Genomic DNA, 20,064 nt, shown 5'->3' on the forward strand with positions numbered 1-20,064 from the left:
AATCTATAAGAAATGACATATTATATAAATTATTTACATAATTTTTTCATTAAAAGATATAAGGCCAAAAGTTTAAAGAAAAATTATGTTATGTAGGACGAAAGCCAATAAAATTAGATTTGTAACTTTATTGTTAATAATTTGTTGTTTTTTTGTTAACAAATCCTGAAGAGGTCAGCAAATCTGCTGACGAAACGTTGCTGAATATAATTAAAATTAAGTCCATCTCTCACTATTTCCCTTCTTTTCATTATTACAAATTTTATCATCTAACAATTTAATTATTTTATAACTTCTTTATTCTTTAGTTTTAAAGATTGCTACTTTGTACATAATAAATGCAGTGACTTGATTTATAGACTAATGCAATGATTAATATAAATTGTCTATGTTATTATATCTAATAGATAAGCACGCTATTATTATTTACATGCATTTGCAATTCATTGTACTAATACTCATTGTCTAATGTAATTTTATAAAATTAATATATTTAATAAAAATAAAAAAATTTGAAATCTAAAACATTTGATATATATATGTGTAGCCCTAATTAGGAGAAAATGCCTTAGCGTAAGACCACGAAGACGTCCCGCTGCCGTTGCGACGTACACCGAGGCATCTTCTTTTGATTAGGCCTACGCTTTCCGATATGTCGGGCCCTTGATTTTATGATTGATTTTGATAGCAAAAATCCTCATGGACACGCAGGAGCAAGAATATTTAAAAAATATATATATACTTTTTGAGATATTAGCAATTGTTTAAACAAAAAGTTAATAACTTTCGAAAAAATTTTTTTATTGTTTATTGTTGTAATTATTTCGAAATTTTAAGGCATTATAAGTATTTTGAAAAAAATCCGACTTCGATATCTTTATTAGTTTTTAAAATATAGCCGTTTGAAAATTTTTTATCATTTTTTTAATTGTTAATAACTTTTGGTGTAATTAATGTGTCGACGTCAAAATTTGGGAAAAATCTCACTTTCATGTGTACAACAATTGTGCCAAATTAGAAAAAAATCCGTAACCTAAGGGTTATAAATCAATCGAAATAGCCAAGAATAACCCATATATAAGATCATTATAAATGTTTAAAGAAATATCTTACAGCTATCTTTCGCCAACGTCTTAAAGGATGTCTTAGGTTATCTACAAAGACGTTAACAAGACGATTTCAAGGTGGACATTTAATGTCTCTAGACGTATAGAAATCACATCATTTTGAAATCTAGAAAGACGTCTAGAATCTTTAAAAAGTTATCTGAAATTCATCTTACAGACATCTTTTTGTTTACAGGGTTAACGATGGATATTCGATGTCTTGAAGACATCATAAACTAATGGTCAAAAATATTTTTCAAGATATCTCTTGACTATATAAAGATAACTAAGTAGACTTTCAGACATTTCATGTTAATTGCGGGTAGGCTTGGTCAAGTTTGGACTCGTGCGCCATTACAACCCAATTCAGTCTCTAATTAGAGAAAATCATCAGGCCATAATATATCGATCAGGCTGCCTGATAAACATTTCCTGTTTGCGCGAGATAAGAAGGGAAACCTCTATTGATTGTGATTGGTTAGTTGGAGATAGAAGTTATGATACGTGATTGGGTTGTTGATATGACGTAATGAAATAGCGCGAGAATTTGAAATTATTTATAAACCTTGTACGATTTGAAATTTTTCAGCACGCGCAATGATCATGGTAACTATTATAGTGTAATAAATAACAGAGCAACAACGAGCGACTTCATACCGGAGAAGTACTCGCTATGCTCGCTGCCTCGGCTTTTATACTATCCCGAGCTGAAAACATTTTCTTCTCCGGTGTAATGGCACTCGATACGCTGTTGATGTATAAATAACTATGAAAAAATCTTTGTAACCAATTGACAAAAATATTATATATCTCTGACATTGTAATTGTAATATTTCAAAAATTTAATTAAGAATGAAGAAACAAAATGTTATTTTATTGTAAAATTATAATACTCGAAAATGAAATTTTGTACTGAAAATAATTAAAGAATAAACAATTGAAAAATCCGTAAATAGTTTCGTCGTACGAGACCTATTTACCAATGGAGTGTCACCTGCACGCAAAATCCTTATACGTCATTTGTCAGAATTGAAAAATTTTTAATCGTCAACAGCGTAACAAACGTGTCAATAGTGTAAAATAAAGCGAAGCTCGCGCCTGCCTTGGCTCGTATATACTATCCCGCGCTACAAACATACTCCCCCAGCATAATCGTGTTGTTACGCTACTGACGCATAAATAACTATTATGTACCTCACGCGAATTGCGCTTAAAACTACTATTACAAAAAGAGAGTTCAGACTAGCGTATTCATTGTATCAGATATGGTGTATCAACCGACATGTAGCATGCTGAGGTAGAAAAGGAAATTAAGAGAGAGACAGAGATATAGACTGATAGGGATGGAGTGCAGTGTTTCATATATATATATATATATATATATATATATACACTTATACCTAATACTTTATACGGACTGGGTAAGATTAGCTGCGAAAATCTATGCACGTGTCTACACACGCAGCATATACACATATACACACGCACATAGAGAGTGTTAGACGGAGAGGTGGAGTGTGCGCAAAAAGACAAGAGTGGGAGCGAGGGGACATGCTAGTATAAAGTCAGCAGCAGGTCAGTGACGGCAGTCGGCAACGAACTCTACAACGAATTGGTGTACGGATGTGCCAAGTTGCCGCCTATTGCCGAATCGTGCCGAATGCCGAGCTTCGATTCAGTCGACCAGTAAAATATAAGCAGCATTATTCCGTTCAAGACTAATTCTTACAAATAGTTTAGTTAACCTAATGATAAAGTTGATTTCGCGGACTCATCCGTCAGCAGCAGCTTACTCCCCAACCATGCTTTGAGGTTATAAGAAAGACAGCTATATATCCAGTGTAGCAGCAGTTGCCAGTGCAGGCAGTGCGGAGTCAAGTAGGTATCGAAGAGGTGTAAGTGGCCGCGACTGTTCGCGGCTGTTGAAACCGTCATCAAAACTGCCAGCACGGCTCAGTTGATTTCTTTGGTGCACCGATGAACATGCTAACCGCGACCTCGAGTGCAACAGTGCGGGAGCGAGGTTCGGCCTCGCTGGCCGTTTGACGAACATTGAAGCGGCGCCGCGCGTTTGGGAATGGTCTGGTGCCACTACTTTTTGTACTGACACTATAACCCTCCTTCGAAAATGGTCAAGGAGAAGCCCAACTCCATTCGTATCTATGATTCCGAGGGTTACCGGCGCAGGGCAGCTTGCATTTGCGTTAAGAATGACCTCGAGGAAGAGGTAATTTACATTTGTTTTTCGTTTTTTTGCTTGTTTACTTTATAGTTAAGTGCTCCCTCTCTGCTTCCTCTTGTACCCTTCTGACCTGTTTTCTTCAAATTTGTCAGGTTCTGTTAGTAACATCTAGTCGAAGGCCGAACAGCTGGATTGTTCCTGGAGGAGGTGTTGAACCAGAAGAAGAGCCTGCAGTCACGGCTCTCCGAGAAGTAAGAGAAGAAGCTGGAGTTCTCGGACAGTTAGGCAGATGCCTTGGCATTTTTGAGGTATATTTTAGCAACTTCCTTCATAATATTTCTATTACTTTTTCATTAAGACATAGTTGATTAATCTAATCTTTGTCTCTTTTTTCGATACAACAGAATGATGAACATAAGCACAGAACCCAAGTCTGGGTCATGCGAGTTACAGAGGAATTACCTGAGTGGGAAGATTCGCGTTCCATTGGCCGTAAGCGCAAGTGGTTCTCAATACCAGAGGCTTTGCTCCAACTCGCACAACACAAACCTGTTCAACGCTCTTACATACACAGCCTACACAACACAAACCCTCGTCGCAATAGCTCCAGCATGCCTCTGGCGCAATATCCGCACAGTCCAATAGCACCTATCCAATTGGTCAACAATTCTGCAAACAACCCTCATTTTAACAAGCACAGTTAATGTTCCAAGTATCATTAATTTGTATGAGGCCAGCAAACATCTCCATCCAATCTCAAACACTTGTCCCAACTGTCCTTTGTGAGGATTATAATAATTATTACTGCTGTATTTTATACATATAACTATTAATTATGCTAATTATTAATATGAATTGCTAATAAATTGGTCCAGACAGGAACAATTAGATCAATTCTTTTCTTATAGTCTCTCTTATAAAAAATTCTAATTTAAACTGAATATTTTTAATGATTAGTTGTTGTATTGGTATAAATATTTTTGTGCTACATTTTTTTAACTAATAGCATAGAAGAAATGCTATAGTATGTCATAGGTTTAGGTCTGAGTGAATTTACATATGTTCACAGTCATATGACTGATGATAATAGATAGATCAAATACAACACTAACTATGTCTACATTTTTCATGTAATAAATAAAATTCTTTCATCAATTTTCTCTTGTTTACTCTTATTAGGTAATAGTAGATTTTATTATAATAAATGCTATTTGTAGGGAATTATATTTTTATTTCAGTTGACCACATAACATTTGCTATAATTTAATAAATAGTATAAATTATTGGTTAACGATTACCGGTACGTTTAGTTCTACAACACTACTTTATCAACCAGTCATATAGTCATGGGTTTATATATGGTGAAAATTGACAATATAATAAATTAGTAAAATATTGCTTATAACTTTTTAACAATAAATATAACAAAGGGAACAGATTTTTTATAAGTATCATTTTGGTATCAAATGTAATGCCACACTTAATTTTCCGTTATGTAATAAACTTTATTTAGTACCGAATAGCGCGTATAAATATAAATAGTAATACGAGATTATAGAGGGAGAGGAGATTTAACTCATTCAACGATTCTGATGCGCCGACCTGGTGATCAAGGAAAGAAGCTCAGACTTCAGATGAAGCCAAAAGCTTGAAAATCAATAACATAAGAACACAGTGCAAATTAATTAAATAAAATATTCCTGAGTTCCAAATGCGTTCAAATTACCTGTAATCAGAATTAACAAGTAGTTTTGATTTTTTACAATGAAAAATCATTAAAAATCTCTCTCGTTATTTTATATTTTAATTCATAATTTACGAATAATCTAAGTCAGGGTAGATTTAATTATTCATGCGGGCCTATAATAGTAGAGAATTGGTATTCAAGTGTTTTTTTTTTACCTATAAAGGAACTTTCTACATAAGAAAATATCGGACGTCGGACATCAGTCATCGGACGTTTATACTATGGTGAAAAAAGATGGGCAAATATAATATATTATTGTAATGTTAATGTAGTAGATTTATAATTTTCATCATTCTTCGCATTCTTCGCAATCATGGACATTAGATCTTAAGGGGTCCAGTTCGTGTTAAACTGTGAAAAAGTTTTCTGTACTTTGCTGTAAACAAATTCTATAAATAATGTAAAATTGTTTTACCCTTTAAGCAGCTTCGGAATTTCACCACAGCGTCTCCTATAATGTTATTACTGGCGCTGTTGTCAACTTTGCGATCGCCAATAGATAGACGCTATACTAACTGCTGAACCTCTGCTAAGAGTGCTGACGCTGAGTACCAGAGTGCTGCCTAGGCCTGGTACTGCTAGGAGTGCCAGTTGTGGATTTATCGTACAAGAGCAATTTATTTGAGTTATTGTGATTATATACAACAAAGAGAAAAAGTAACTTTTTTTAAATATAAATCGGTTATACGTAAGTACTTTAAAAAAACCTTATGTTAATTATCAGAATTACTATATTTGTATTGGATAATTCGTATTTCATCTGGTATTTACGAAAATATTTACCATGTGGATTAAGCATCATATTTTAAGGTTATGCATTGATTTATAAATTCATATTTTCTCAACAGTATTAATATATAATGTAGATTGCAAACAACACTGTTTAAAATACATTCATATAATTATTTTTTATATCTTCAAATCTTTTATTGTAGATGCATATTTGTAGAGTAATTTATCTGTCATTAAATTAAATTTCAATTTAGAAAATTGAACGTTACATGACTATTCAGTAAAAAAAATTATATTCTCACATAAACTAATTTTTAAAAATTTATCTAGTATGAAAAAAATAGAAGATAAACAGACTGAAGAAATGGAGTATGATGATACTACTAGTAGTAGTAGTAGTAGTAGTAGTAGTAGTAATGATGACAGTCAAGATGATAACGACATGAGTGAAGGAGAATATGAAGATGATGATATGAAAACAAAAAAAGTTTTTTTACCAGGAAATGAACTAGAAGAAGGAGAAGAACTTGTAGTGGATGAATCTGCATACCGCATTCTTCATCAAGCACAGACTGGTGCACCATGTCTAAGTTTTGATGTGATAAAAGATGACTTAGGAAATTTAAGAGAAACTTATCCTATGTCAATGTACTTAATAGCTGGTACTCAGGCTCCAAGAGCAAATGTCAATAATCTTCTTGTTATAAAAATGTCAAACTTACATGGAATTCATGCTAAAAATGAATCTGATGATGATTCGAGTGACTCTGAAGATGAGGATAATACAAAATCTCCAGTAATGAGTGTGGCATCAATCAGGCATCAAGGATGTGTAAATAGAGTACGGTAGGTGATAAACCTTTATTACAAATAATCATTAAATTCTTAGTAATACTATAAAACAAAGAAAGCAAACATTTTATGAATAATGATTTGAAACAGATGTACTCAAATTGGAAACACCACATTAGCAGCAAGTTGGAGTGAATTAGGACGTGTTAGCTTATGGAATTTGAATGAAGAACTGAGATCTGTAGATAGTCAAAGTTTATTATCAGCATATCAAAAGAAATATGAAAAAGCAGAAACTTCAGTTAAGCCAATTTTCACTTTCAAAGGACATCTAAGTGAAGGATATGGAATAGATTGGTGTCACACAGAGACTGGTACATTAGCTACTGGTGATTGCAAAGGAAATATTCATATTTGGCGATGCAGTGACAATGGAGGAACTCAGAGTTGGAATGTTGATCAAAGACCATATAGCTCTCATGTTCCTTTTAGTGTTGAGGATTTACAGTGGTCTCCAAATGAAAGACATGTATTAGCATCATGTTCTGTAGATAAAAGGTATTCAATCATCCTAAAAATTGTTTTATTGTCTAGAGTATTATGTAATTCATAAAAATATAACACTTTCAATTTTTTATACGAATTTCATTTTATTTTATTATTTACAATATTTAATACAATGTAGTAAATAGTCTTATAATTCATGGATTGAAAATGTTTTAGTATAAAAATATGGGATACTAGAGTTAATCCCCATAACGCCTGCATGCTAACAGCATTAGATGCTCACTCAGCTGATGTGAACGTTATATCTTGGAATAGGAAAGAAACAAAGTTTCTTGTTTCGGGTGGTGATGATGGAGCAATCAAAGTGTGGGACTTGCGACAATTTACTAATGATGGAGCATCTTCTCTTGCTACATTCAAACAGCACACAGCACCAGTAACAACTGTAGAATGGCATCCTGAAGAAGCAACAGTGTTTGCTTCTGGAGGAGCTGATAACCAAATTACACAATGGGATTTATCTGTAGAAGCTGATCAAACCGAAGAAAATAATGATGAAGATATTGCAAAATTACCACCTCAATTACTTTTCATTCATCAAGGACAAACTGATGTAAAAGAGTTACACTGGCATCCTCAGTGTCCAGGAACAATCATTTCTACTGCACTATCTGGTTTCAATATTTTCAGAACAATTAGCGTTTAATTTTTTTATACAAATCGAGAATTTAATTATTACTACAATAAATTAGTTTTAAGTAAATGTTATCGAACATTTTGTCATAAAAATTTTTAATTATAGTGATTTATGAATTGTAAATTGGAAGAATATTTATTTATTTAAAAATGTTAAGGATACTAGATGTCTAAGAGTTGGTCTTCCATGAGGACAGTTCCAAGGATTTTTCATTTGACCCATTTGCATTAATAATCTGTTCATGTCATTTAAATTTAAAGCTTTTCCTATCATAACTGCACCTCGACAAGCTCTCGATGCTAACATTTGTTGTACTCTACTAGGCCTAGGAATAATATTGCTACCGGTACCATCATTACCACCTTCTCTAATAAGGAAAATTAATTCTTCGATATCTTCTTGTCCAAACTGCCATCCAAAACTAACAGGCATTCCTGTAAGGCTTATCTTGTGACCAGGGTCACCTAGAATCAGAGTAATATATAAATTTAACATTTCGTGCTTTAGTTATTTACATTTTTACTTTAGTTTTTGTGAATCTTCAAAATATTAGTAGTATTCTGATGTACATAGTAATATAAATATTTATACTTTAAGCTTTTAAATACTATTGAAGATTCATTTTTCTAACTGTTTATCATAATTGTTTGATTTACCATTCTGATTTATGTTGAATGTAAAACCATTACTTTCAAATATATATTGATTTTCTATGAGAATTGATTCATTTAAAGTAGCAAAATTAAGTGGTTTTGGTATAATTAGTTTCTGGGTTTTCAATTTTGTTTCATTAGACAATTTTTCAAAACGGTATTTTTCGTCGCTTGCATGTTGATCAATAATGAATATATCGTTATCAAGTTTTGTCAAAATAAAACCTAAATTAAATTGGCCTATGATATGCATCTGGAAATAAGTTGGGAATTGATAAAATTATCTGTTCATGGCATGCAAAACAAATTCACCACAGAGGTAGAATGAACGAACCTTTTCAAATGATCCTGTTTTCAATTCATTTTCTAATTCTTTTTCAATATCGCATGTTTTAGAATTTAAATGTGATTTATATTTTACTCTATTTTCTAATATTTGCTTAGAATGTTGTATCTCTTTGGATTCTTTTAATTTTTTCTTTATAATTTCAAAATTAATAATCATTTCAACATCTGGTAATTTAGTTTTCAAAATTATTTTATTGTCAATGTGCTTATCATTTTGATTTTTAAAGATTTCTGTTTGTTCATTTTTAATATTCAATTCTTCTCTGTATTCTAAATCGTTATATATGTTCGTATCATTTTTTGCTTCATATTTTAGATCTCTACCATTTTCCTCTTGATGGCTATAATTTTGTTTGAATTGATAATTATTTATTTTGTCTTTTATTAAAACTACCTGTGCATTAGTCCCTTTAGTAACTGTACTTTTTTCATTATGGTTAAGATTTAGTTTCGTCTTTATGCTTTCTAATACTGAACATGAATCTTTATTTATATTAGGTTTATGTTTTAAATTTTCAATGTGTGGTTTTTTCATTGGAGGGTGATATTCTATAGAATCTGGAATACTTCTCTTATAACTTTGCAAATTCAACTGATCTAAAGTTTTAACAGTAAAAGTACCTTGAATATCATACCATGCTTTATCAAAACTAAACTTGATAGTTGCCAGAAGCAATTGCTCTTCAGTAAATAATATTGTTCGTTTATCTGGTGTAACATTAACATCTGCACAACTTTGATCAAGTTGAATATTTAAGAAGACAAATGGATATTGTTTGTTATTATATTTATGATATGTATGGTTAATCAATTTGTTGATTTTTGTGGGATCACAAGGTCTACCATTTACATAAAAAAACTGTCGATCTGGTGAAGATCGGCCAAGAGTATGATTGCTACTACTGACAAAACATGTCCATGTAAAATTTATTAATACATCCTTCGACAAATTATATTCTTCTAAAATTTCTTCATTAGGTAGTTGCATTGGTACTTCAATCAAATTTTTTCGTGCCTTTCTGCCAAATACTGATGTAATATTATCTAGTACATTATTTACTCCATTAGTAGCCACTACAACATTAGGTGATTTATTTCCCAAGCTGTTGGTACAAACAATTTTTATACCAGTTGAAACTAAACAGTAGCTATATAAAACTTGAATCATCTTAGCAAATTCTTTTTTTATGTTTCTTTCAAATTCATTTGCTCTTACAGGCAAATTTTTAAATATGTCTCTAACGTGTACTGTTGTGCCTTGCTGTCTTGCACATTCTTTCTTTTTTGTTAGAATGCCATTTTTATCAAAATACAAATCAAAAGCATATTGCGATGTAAAATGTCTTGTTACAATATTCAATTTGGATAGAGAGCAGAGTGAACTTAATGCTTCTCCACGGAATCCAAAGGTTTCTACTTCTAACAAGTCAGAAAATTCTCTTAATTTAGATGTATGATGTTTTAATCCTGGAATAATATTTGATAAAATATATTATTTCAAAAAAAATAATGTACTAAATCTGTTTCAAAAAGTATATTACCAAGTCCCTCAAAATCTGTTTCAAGAACACCACTACCATTATCAATCACTGTAATACAAGTTTTCCCATAATCTATTAATTTAATTTCTATAGATGTTGCACCACTATCTATACTGTTTTCAACAAGTTCTTTGACTGCTATAGCTAGGTCAAGTACTACCTGTAACAGAAAGAAGTTTTCAATTCATAATTCTGTACTTTGTATTTAGGCATTTTTTAAAAGTTTCTAGATCATAATATACCTGCCCAGAGCAAATGCGATGCACTGACTTTTTATCTATCGCTGAAATTCTAGTCTCTGTGCTCATAGTGCACTTTAATAAATATTTGGTAGTTTGACTGGAAAAAGAAATGAGCGTTACCAAATCCGTGAGAGTGAGAGGAAAAATGAAAAGCTTGGTAAAAATAATAGGCAGATAGAATAGAATGGTGATTTTATTGGCTTATATGAAATATACGTTGCGTTTCGTTTCGTTTCGTTTTAATGGCTGTGGTGGGTACCTGAGGACTCCGATGCGCCACAATTCAAAATAAAAAATATACATTGCCATGCTACATGAAGGTAAGCCTTAAAGAAGGCGCGAAGTTCAACTTATACTATATTGAACAAAGGATATATCTTAACTTATCTTATATTTTACATTTAATACTAACAATGAATTGCGCAATACATTGAATCAAATCAAGATTTTTTTCTGATAATAAAGATATTATGGAGAAGGGTCCGTATTTATGTATACGTCTAATCTCTTTAAGAAGAACAGTTCTTTGTTTATTATATAAGGCACATTCCCAAAAAATGTGTTCAATGGAATCATATCAGACTGACCACATTGACACAAGCTACTTAATAAATAAATAGATAAATAAATAAATACTTAATAAATAAATAGTTCTTTCTAAATAGACTCAAGTTTAGGGAGGTGTGGTTAGATCTAATCCTGCTAATGGAAACTATTGCTTTGCGTGGCAGACCTAGATCAAAGAATCAAGGTTTACTGTCAGCTGTATAAAAGTTTTCAAAGAAAAAAGAACATTTTGAGGAACTTAAGCTCATTGTTATATTTTCATTCTCTTCTTTGCATATATTTTTAGGAATGTTTAAAAAATCAGACATTGAAACCTATTCATTGCGATTAGGTGGCCATTTTTGGCTGCAGCTTTAGCTTTAAGATCAACAACTTCATTACCATGGATACCCACGTGAGCACTGAGCAGGAACCCATGCTAATTTTATTAGAATGTTTTTATCGCTCGCTTGTGCTAATTTACATCTAAGATTAATGATTAGTACTGAATCACATGAATACGACATTAAAGCTCTAAGAACACTTTCTGAGTCTGAAAAAATGATATAGTTGCCGGAGCCTTTATCAATAATTTTTTCTACAACCAATAAGAGAGATGTACATTCAGCTGTAAAAATTGATGCTGAATCCAAAATTCCATATTCAAAGCATAAATCTTGACATTTGCTCCAAGCAGCAAAGCCGACATATGTCTTACTGTTTTCTGTAATTTTGGATCCGTCAGTAAACACAAATGTACAATCAGAATTTTCAGGAAATAAAGTGTTAAACTGATCATTAGGAGATTTAGAGCTATTAATTTTCTTACCCTCATCTAACAGAATTGAAGGCGTGTACAGGAGATAGTTAAAATCTTTGAGATATTTGATATGCTTATTTGAACTGATCAAGGAATCTTTGAGGAACCAAACTTTTTCATAACATTCAGCCATAAGGGAGCTAGAAAAATTATTCGCAGAAATAAAATAATCATTAAACTGAATAATCTCCTCTAGATTATTTATAATTTGATACTGATTATAGGCCATACATTTAAGAATATATTTAAAACAGTTCAGCTTAAATCTGCATTGTAAATACGGAATTTTGGATTCAGCAACCAAAACATTGATTGGAGTACTGGTTCTGTAGCCCATCGTAATTCTTATGGCCGAATTCTGGATTTTTTGTAATCTTAAAATATATTTGTTATTGCATGGTGATATAATAAAACTTTCATATTCAATCTTAGATCTAATTAATGCTATGTACAACAACAACAAAGACCTCGGATCAGCGCCCCACCAGGTAGATCGTAAAAAGCTGAAAACTTTCAATTTGAATAAACAGCTATTAGCTAATTTCTTGGTGTGTGAATTCCAACTAAGGCGACGATCTAACGTTAATCCTAAGAACTTAACTTCTTCAGAGAGAGAGTAATTCTGTGATTATCTATAATGATAAAGGTAGACTTATCAATACGCTTCATTGAGTTGTCGAAAGTCATGAGCACGTATTTTTCCGGAGCAAATTCTAATCCTCTGGATTTTAGCAAAGTTGAAATTTTGTTATACCCAACTTCTAGTGTAGACAACTGCTCAATATGGCTAATTTTGTTATTATTATAAATGACTATATCGTCCGTAAATTCTAGAATAGACAAAATGTCGCATACAATTCGGTAAATCATTCTCGCATAAATCGCATACAGAAGTGGGCTTGCTTACTCCCTTGTGGAAGACCCTTATTGACAATTTTTTCAATAATTTTTGTGAATGTACAAAACGTGACTTTGCGTTCAAAAATAACATTTTTAATAAAGCTAATCATTTTTTTAGGTAACTTCAATTCAATAAGATCGTCAATCAAAATGTCAGGAATAACATCATTGTAATTTTGATATCTAAGAAAAGGGCAGAAACTGAATTTTTTGTGAAAAAATTCCTTTGAATATCGCTCGTTAGAATGCTTAAATTATCAATGCATGATTTGTTCTTCCTAAAACCAAATTGAGATGGGGACAAAATATCAAATTTTTCTGTCCATTGGAGTCTTTTTTTAACAAGTTTTTCCATAATTTTCAAAATATTCGAGGCCACCGATATGGGTCTAACTTTGCAAGAGTTTGCTTTAGGAATAAAAATAACTAAATAGTCACTCCAGTCTTGTGGAAAATTTTGACACTCATAAATATCATTATATATATCCAATAAGACTCTTTTATAAAATTATAGAAGATTAATAATGATCTCATAGCTAATTTTGTCTAAGCCTGGGGCAGATTTAGCCTTGACATTATTCAGAACACATTGTAGTTCATCAAATGAGAACGGGCTGTTTAAAAGGGCAAATTCCTCACATTTATTATCTGAATCATTAAGATTTTCTAGATTATTTAAAGCATTAGTACGAATTTTCTTTGGCGAACTTAATTCATCGATAGAACTACACATATTTTGTTCAGCTTTCGAGTTACCAGAAATATCACAAGGCTCTTTAAAACTATTATTATAAATTGTCGTTGTTCTCCAGAAGTCTTGGAATTTTGTTTTAGGATTAACACTTTCACAAAATGAAATGAATGATTTTTGCTTTTCATCTCTTAAAGTTTTAGTACTAAAAGCATCTAACCTTTTAACTTCAATGAACATTTACATAGTAAAACTACATTTGATAGATTTAAGAGCTGCTTTTCTACATCTGACTACCTTATTGCAAGAATCATTCCACCAAATATATTTGGATTTATTTTTACCATTGTTAACATTAAGAGACACTTTTGAATCGTTATGACGTTTCTGTTTTTGTGGAAGGGCATCAAGAATTGCCTCGTTCAAAAATTCAATAAAAACTTTGTATCTAGAGATTACGTCTTGGTTGTTAAATGCAATACTATTAAAATACGATTGATTATATGTGAGCTTATTTAAAAAGATGTCTCAGTTCAGTTTTTTCAAATTATATCTATAATTAACCCTGTGTATGTAAAGAGGTTTCATGTTAAATTCAATCGAAATTGGATAATGATCACTACTCCAACTATCATCAAGAACTTGCCAATTGCACTTAGCGAACAATTCTGGGGAGCAAAAAGTTAAATCAATACAAGACTCTGATTAGCCAGAATAATTCAAAGTGAAATGAGTGGGACTTTTGTCATTTAATATCATAACCTTATCAAAATCTAGATTATCAACAATAATATTTCCATTAGGACAATCAGTATTGCTGCCCCAAAGGGGATGATGAGCATTCAGATCTCCAGCAATTAGAAAATATTTTGCATCAAAGTTTAAGTTTGAATCCAAGAAGTCAATCCACTTATCTTGATTTAAATTATTATTAGAGTCGTTAACCCTTTGATGTCTATAGCAAGATGTAATTAGCAAGTTACCTGATTCTAGTTTGACAGTTACTGAGCCTGTCTTAAGAATATATCCTGAATAACCAACATTGCACACCTCAAAAATTAAGTTCTTTTTTAGGCAGATAGCTAGGCCACCACCTTCTCCTGATAATCTATCGAATCTTATCACGTTAAATCCTTTAAGATTAAAAGATTTTTTTTTATTCAGCCAAGTTTCGACCAAAATGATAATATCATATTTAAAAGCTACATTATGTAAACATAGCTTTTTAGTAACGCTACGGCAATTCCATTGTAAAATATTTAAATTTTGATGAAAATTATACATACTGAAAATTTAATAGAATTAAATCCAATTACTAAAAGCAATAAATACAATAAAATTTAAATAGGATCTATTTAATCTTAGCCTTATGCTTATTTGCAGTAGTGTTGCCTGAACCTTTAGTATTTATTCTAACTTTACCACTATTTTCATTCGCAAATCTCTCCAACAGTTTCTCTGTGACACTGACTCAACGGGATCCTGGCTTCCCAGTTGGTTGTGTAGACTGACAGGAGGCAGACTTATTTTCTTTCTTCTCATTTTCTTGATTGCTCTTTTCCATATTGGTCTTAGAATTTCTAGATATCCCCTGACTAGGCAAAGACTGATGGTTAATAATAGTAGGAAAAGTAGAATTGGTCTTCTGCGTATAAGACACGCCAGTTGTCTTATTTAACTTGGGTTGGAATAGTATTCGACGGTGCTTGACCTGAACCAAATACTAACTATTTTGCTTCAAAATATGATAAATTTTCGAATGCCATTTTTTCGTTAACTATAGTATTCATTTTGTAAATTCTACAACTTTTGTCAATGGATTTATGCGACTCTTTGCAATTACCGTATCTTGGAGTGAGGTCTATGCAGGGAGAACCAATGTTCTGAAATTCACCACACATAACATTTAGTTTTACTACGGCAGTTTTTAGCCATATGGCCAAACTTAAAACAATTTAGGCACTGTAGAGTTTTCCTAACATATGGAAATACTTTGGCAATTACATAAAATATCACTATTTCTTTGGGCAATACATTACTTTCAAAATCAATTAAAATAGACGTAGTATGAACCCACGTTGTATCGCTTTCTGGTGTTAACTTAATTCTTCTATTCAACCTTGTGATCTTACTGGTGATAACATCGCTTTGAATGCCCACTTTTAAGTCATCTAAATCAATATCTACAGGAATGCCTTTGATCACGCCTTTGCGCGTTTTCTTGAATTCTGGAATGAAGGTAGTTAGACCTTTATCTACAAAACATTTGTCAGATAGAGCACGATTAGCCTCATCCCTGTCTTTGAAGATGATAATACCTTTCGATCTACCGTCTCTTTTAACTTGAACGATCGAATTAAAATGACCGTGAACAGCCATTCCAATTTTAAAAATACTTAAAAGTTTGGCATCACTAGAATTTTCCTGTTTTACCCATACGTAGTATGGACCTTTATGAATACTACTATATCCTACAGGTTTGGAAGTAGAGCTACCAGTTCGTAGCTACAGCTTCGTAGTTTTTATATAAATATTTTTCAAAAAGAGCTGATTTTAAATAACAATCATAAAAATAATCCAACTTTTGTAGCATGTGAATTATGAAATCGTCATCCCTTTCAACAGGTATCACACGAATATCAACAAATGTAAAAATTACGAATTCACATAAGTTTCTACTAGTAACGTACAATTGCCCTTGTACCTGATAATAAGGATGTTTTTTTTCAGTCTCAAATAATTGCTCGAGTCTCTTTCAAGATAGGGAGCAGTTGCCAAAAATTAATACTCATGTGCCTATTAGTGTAAGGAAATTTAACTTCTATCACAGCCTTTTTAAATAATAATCTGTTTAGAGTAGCACCTAAGTAAGGACGGTGTACAGGAACAAATAGTCCACATTCGTTAATTTCTAAAGTATTGTCAAACATCTCTTAAAATTTAATCACAGCTGTTGACTCGTGAATCCTCCCATGTTCCGTAGCTTTCGATGAAAACGGTACAAGATTCATTATTTTATCAACTAATGACTTAGCAGCCACTGGATTCTTGTATCTAGAGCAGCACGAATGAAACAAGCTTGCAGTCATTCTTACGGTGCACTCGAGCTTCCACGTTGAGCTTTCACTTTGTTTTCTAGTGCACAGTTCTATATTTGCAACCATATCTTCAGATACATTTTGTACGCGCAGTGATTCCAACACTAAATCAACAGTAGTTTTTTTCGTATAAAAAGAATGGTCCCATGTACAGCGTACATGTTAGCAGGTTCCACTATTTGTTTTATGGACATGTCACTATTGAATCCTCCGGAAATAATTAAGTTTCTAAAATAATTATTATACCAAATTTTTTTGAAATCTTCAGTTGGTTCGTCGTTTTTTTCTAAACTTTTCAGCCTTCCTAGGTGAGCTTGCATATTTCTTCCCTGGTTGATGAAACGTTTGTAACTTTTGCGTACATGTCTGTTCAGTTACTATTGTTTTGGTCTTTACGAAATGTCTAATCGTTACTAATACTATTATCACATGTTTACAGTGAGCTTCTTTAGTTTGTCCAACAGGACACTCACAAGAGCTGCCTTGCATTTCTGTATCTAAATTACTGAAGCGCATATATCAACTGAATATTGCATGTTTTTTCATTTCAGCTCTACAACAACCTTTTATGTAATACATAGTACCTAAAAAAATATTTACATTTACTTTTGCAATCTTTCTATAGTTATCAATGTTCAGAACATACCTGTGATTGAGTGTCTAATATATTTTAGAAATCCACCTTTGTAAAGTTTTTATGCTTTATCATCAGATGTTTCATTAATTTAAAAATATTTAAAAATGGTTTTTAGTAAAGCTAGGACACGGGCTTGATGAATTGATATCCTTGTAATTGACAGGAGGTGGAGTTTCAATAACATCATCTTGTTTCACTTGCTCAAATCCAAAATTATTATTTCTATCATAGAAAATCAATCTAAAAACAAAAATAATGACTGACGATAAAGTAAGCACATAAAATAGTCTACAATTTTATCTTACCTGTCAACCAACTCTGCTTTTCTTCCAATAACTTTTGCACCTTTACCGGCCTGGCGCCGTCTGCCTTGAGCTTGATAGTGAAAAATCTGTGGCGGTCGAGCCCCGGCTGCTGCCGCCACCTGCGGGCCTGAATCAGCGGCGGGAGAGGCATCTCCGGTTTGAATTAGCCGGATTAGGAGGCGAGGCTTAGGGGTATGATGGCTAAATAATCCAGTTAATCTGGTCATCCCTAAGCGGCTCATGCGGATCAAACTCCGGCCTGGCGGCCTATACAAGGTCGCCCATCGCAACACACGGAGTTCAGTATTAATCGAACTGCTGCCCGTCGTCAACCCGATTGCCTTCGTCATCGCCTACAGCCGCTACCAAGAACACGACAAGAACGCGGCAAGGACACGACAGGACACACCATCGCCGCCAAGGAACGCCATCGTCCGCTTAGCCAAGCGTCAGCCGCTCTTTCCAAGCAGGCTTGCCCTGCTTGTGACGCTTACGGCCCCCGACGCGGACAAGCTGCCGTACGTCGCTGTACTACGCGATTTAAAAGGAAGAATAAAGATTTTTCAGTGCCTGGGAAGAATTCGAGTCTAGCGTGATCTCCCGCGTATTCCCTACCACTTCCTTATCCGTGACGAGTGCGGCTGCACTCGCCAACAAAAGCCAAAGATCTATCCTCATAGTGTTACCGCGATTGCGCGATTAATTGGACTCATCAGTCATCAGTATGGCTTGACGATCGGTAACACCTAGCCGACAAGCCCATATATACAAATTATGTCTTTTCATTCAACACTTTATATTGATAATTGAAATTAAATAAAACCGATTTAAGAGTTCACTTTCATATAGAAACAAATCATTCTTAACTTGCACTTATTTGACTAAAAGTACTTGATTTACAGAAAATTGGATATATATATATATAAAATTAAAAAATATATGAAAGTTAAAGTATTAATTAGAAGAAATCTTGTATTATCTTATTTTATTAGCGTTTCTGCTCTGGAATCTGGGTTTAAGTATAAGACTTAAATTTCTTTTATATATATATATATGGTTATCAATTACCTACACTTGATAAATGGAAATAGGAAATTAATATTAAAATTATTAAAATGAAAATAATCAAGTCATTTATTGTAATGTCCTATTATATTTACAACAAAAAAGTTACAGTTTGGAAAACTAAAAATTCTGTATACATACTTAACTAAAATAAAAAACCTATTTTCTTCATTTATAATATATCTTACATGTAATAAAAATACAGTACCATCTTTGTTATTAAATAAGAATGAAAGTTTTAATTGATTTTTGTACTATTCACTCATATTGTTGATTTTCTATAAAACTTATCAGCCCATCAATATGGTGAAAACTAATTCTATAAGACTTATTATCACATTGATAATATGAAAATATATTTTAATTGACTTTATAAAATTTATTAAATTGCAATAAATAAAAAGTAATACTAATCAATTCAGTTGCTTTTCATTCTGATCAAATAAACACCAATTATTGTAGTAGCCACTGCCAGAGTAATCCACTTACAATTGAATTTTGATTTCTTGCTGATGTATATAGGTAAAGTGAGATGGAAATTTTCCTGATTTATTAAGACAGCAGTGTGTCTTATTTTTAAAACTACATCTTGTATTTGTAAAGCAATTTTTTGCGTTTCTAAAATGGATATTTCATACTTTTGTTTATCATCATTGCTAAAAGTGAGAGTTCCAGTTTTTCTTATTTTATTGAACCAAGTTTTAGTGAAGTTTATACTACATGACATAACATTTAATTGTCTATTTAAATTCCCCAAAAGTTTAATTGCTTCAAAGCATGTGAATGGTTGCGATTGATCAAGAGTTAGAACTTTACTACTCCATTCATATTTATGGAATCTAAGTAAATCTTGGATAAATCTTTTTCTATGGACACTTATGTCAATTCCTAGTTTTATTAAATCATCTTCCTCTAACAGTAACACAGTTTTCAGATTCATGCCACAGAAATGAGCTTTATACCCATCAAGGCCCATTCCATATAAAATACTAGCTACATCACTATCCAGACTATTAGCATTTACTTCTGCCATTGTTGGAAACATATTGAACCATGACAAAGTAATATCGGCAAAAATTTCTCCATGTTCAGTTTTTTCATCTTTGTGGAGTAAGGAGATAAGTTGATCATACCCTTTAGTGATAGCAATGTCATAAACAGTATGTCCTCGAAAATTAATCCACGAAATATCAGCACCATTCTCTATAAGAAGTTTTACTATTTCGTATCGGTTTTCGGCTACTGCATAAAATAAGACAGTTTTCTGCTCACTATCTACATAGTTAATATCCGTTGTATACTTGAGTAGTTCTGATATAAAATCCAATTCTTGTATTTTACAAGCAAACATTAAAGCTGTTTCTCTGAGTTTGCTTACTGCTTCAACGTTTGCTTTGGCTTTAATCAAATATTGCAAGCACTTGAATCTTTGGCTTGGTGAACCTTTGGCTGTGT

The 20,064-nt window shown here is 32.4% G+C and overlaps 3 protein-coding genes across 6 annotated transcripts; 2 read left to right on the forward strand and 1 right to left on the reverse strand.

The window, feature by feature from the left end:
* The first annotated feature begins 2,633 nt into the window (after positions 1-2,633).
* LOC131675366 (diphosphoinositol polyphosphate phosphohydrolase 1) lies at positions 2,634-4,429 on the forward strand. The gene is made up of 3 exons (XM_058954324.1): positions 2,634-3,333; positions 3,441-3,596; positions 3,693-4,429. Exons 1-3 carry the CDS (start codon positions 3,235-3,237, stop codon positions 3,990-3,992), a joined length of 555 nt encoding a protein of 184 aa, XP_058810307.1. The 5' UTR covers positions 2,634-3,234; the 3' UTR covers positions 3,993-4,429.
* Positions 4,430-5,497: 1,068 nt separating this feature from the next.
* LOC131675353 (glutamate-rich WD repeat-containing protein 1) lies at positions 5,498-7,884 on the forward strand. The gene is made up of 4 exons (XM_058954299.1): positions 5,498-5,723; positions 6,098-6,613; positions 6,710-7,117; positions 7,283-7,884. The coding sequence occupies exons 2-4, from the start codon at positions 6,099-6,101 to the stop codon at positions 7,770-7,772; spliced, it is 1,413 nt and encodes a 470-aa protein (XP_058810282.1). The 5' UTR covers positions 5,498-5,723; position 6,098; the 3' UTR covers positions 7,773-7,884.
* LOC131675352 (mismatch repair endonuclease PMS2) lies at positions 7,622-10,790 on the reverse strand. Of its 4 annotated transcripts, none has more exons than XM_058954297.1 (6): positions 10,548-10,790; positions 10,306-10,465; positions 8,751-10,231; positions 8,420-8,669; positions 7,926-8,227; positions 7,622-7,737 (listed from the first exon to the last, which is right to left on the reverse strand). In XM_058954297.1, exons 1-6 carry the CDS (start codon positions 10,611-10,613, stop codon positions 7,726-7,728), a joined length of 2,271 nt encoding a protein of 756 aa, XP_058810280.1. In that variant the 5' UTR covers positions 10,614-10,790; the 3' UTR covers positions 7,622-7,725. The 4 variants fall into 4 exon arrangements, with proteins under 4 accessions (XP_058810280.1, XP_058810281.1, XP_058810279.1 ...); XM_058954298.1 differs by lacking the exon at positions 7,622-7,737 and adding an exon at positions 7,758-7,804; XM_058954296.1 differs by lacking the exon at positions 7,622-7,737 and having other exon boundaries at positions 7,773-8,227; positions 10,548-10,644; positions 10,764-10,783.
* Positions 10,791-20,064: the final 9,274 nt, after the last annotated feature.

Source organism: Phymastichus coffea, unplaced genomic scaffold (assembly GCF_024137745.1).
Source record: "Phymastichus coffea isolate CEN01 unplaced genomic scaffold, Cenicafe_Pcof_1.1 PCOF00020, whole genome shotgun sequence".
Taxonomy (NCBI): domain Eukaryota; kingdom Metazoa; phylum Arthropoda; class Insecta; order Hymenoptera; family Eulophidae; genus Phymastichus; species Phymastichus coffea.

What these genes read in the sequence shown, in the direction of transcription:
- LOC131675366 (XM_058954324.1), top strand. Translation starts at nt 3,235, where the DNA reads ATGGTCAAGGAGAAGCCCAACTCCATTCGTATCTATGATTCCGAGGGT. An exon ending in AGAATGACCTCGAGGAAGAG is followed by an intron (nt 3,334 to 3,440) that starts GTAATTTACATT and finishes CAAATTTGTCAG; the next exon opens with GTTCTGTTAGTAACATCTAG. An exon ending in GATGCCTTGGCATTTTTGAG is followed by an intron (nt 3,597 to 3,692) that starts GTATATTTTAGC and finishes TCGATACAACAG; the next exon opens with AATGATGAACATAAGCACAG.
- LOC131675353 (XM_058954299.1), top strand. Translation starts at nt 6,099, where the DNA reads ATGAAAAAAATAGAAGATAAACAGACTGAAGAAATGGAGTATGATGAT. An exon ending in GGATGTGTAAATAGAGTACG is followed by an intron (nt 6,614 to 6,709) that starts GTAGGTGATAAA and finishes GATTTGAAACAG; the next exon opens with ATGTACTCAAATTGGAAACA. An exon ending in TCATGTTCTGTAGATAAAAG is followed by an intron (nt 7,118 to 7,282) that starts GTATTCAATCAT and finishes AAAATGTTTTAG; the next exon opens with TATAAAAATATGGGATACTA.
- LOC131675352 (XM_058954295.1), bottom strand. Translation starts at nt 10,613, where the DNA reads ATGAGCACAGAGACTAGAATTTCAGCGATAGATAAAAAGTCAGTGCAT. An exon ending in AACAGATTTTGAGGGACTTG is followed by an intron (nt 10,232 to 10,305) that starts GTAATATACTTT and finishes ATATTATTCCAG; the next exon opens with GATTAAAACATCATACATCT. An exon ending in ATTCAACATAAATCAGAATG is followed by an intron (nt 8,228 to 8,419) that starts GTAAATCAAACA and finishes CTCTGATTCTAG; the next exon opens with GTGACCCTGGTCACAAGATA.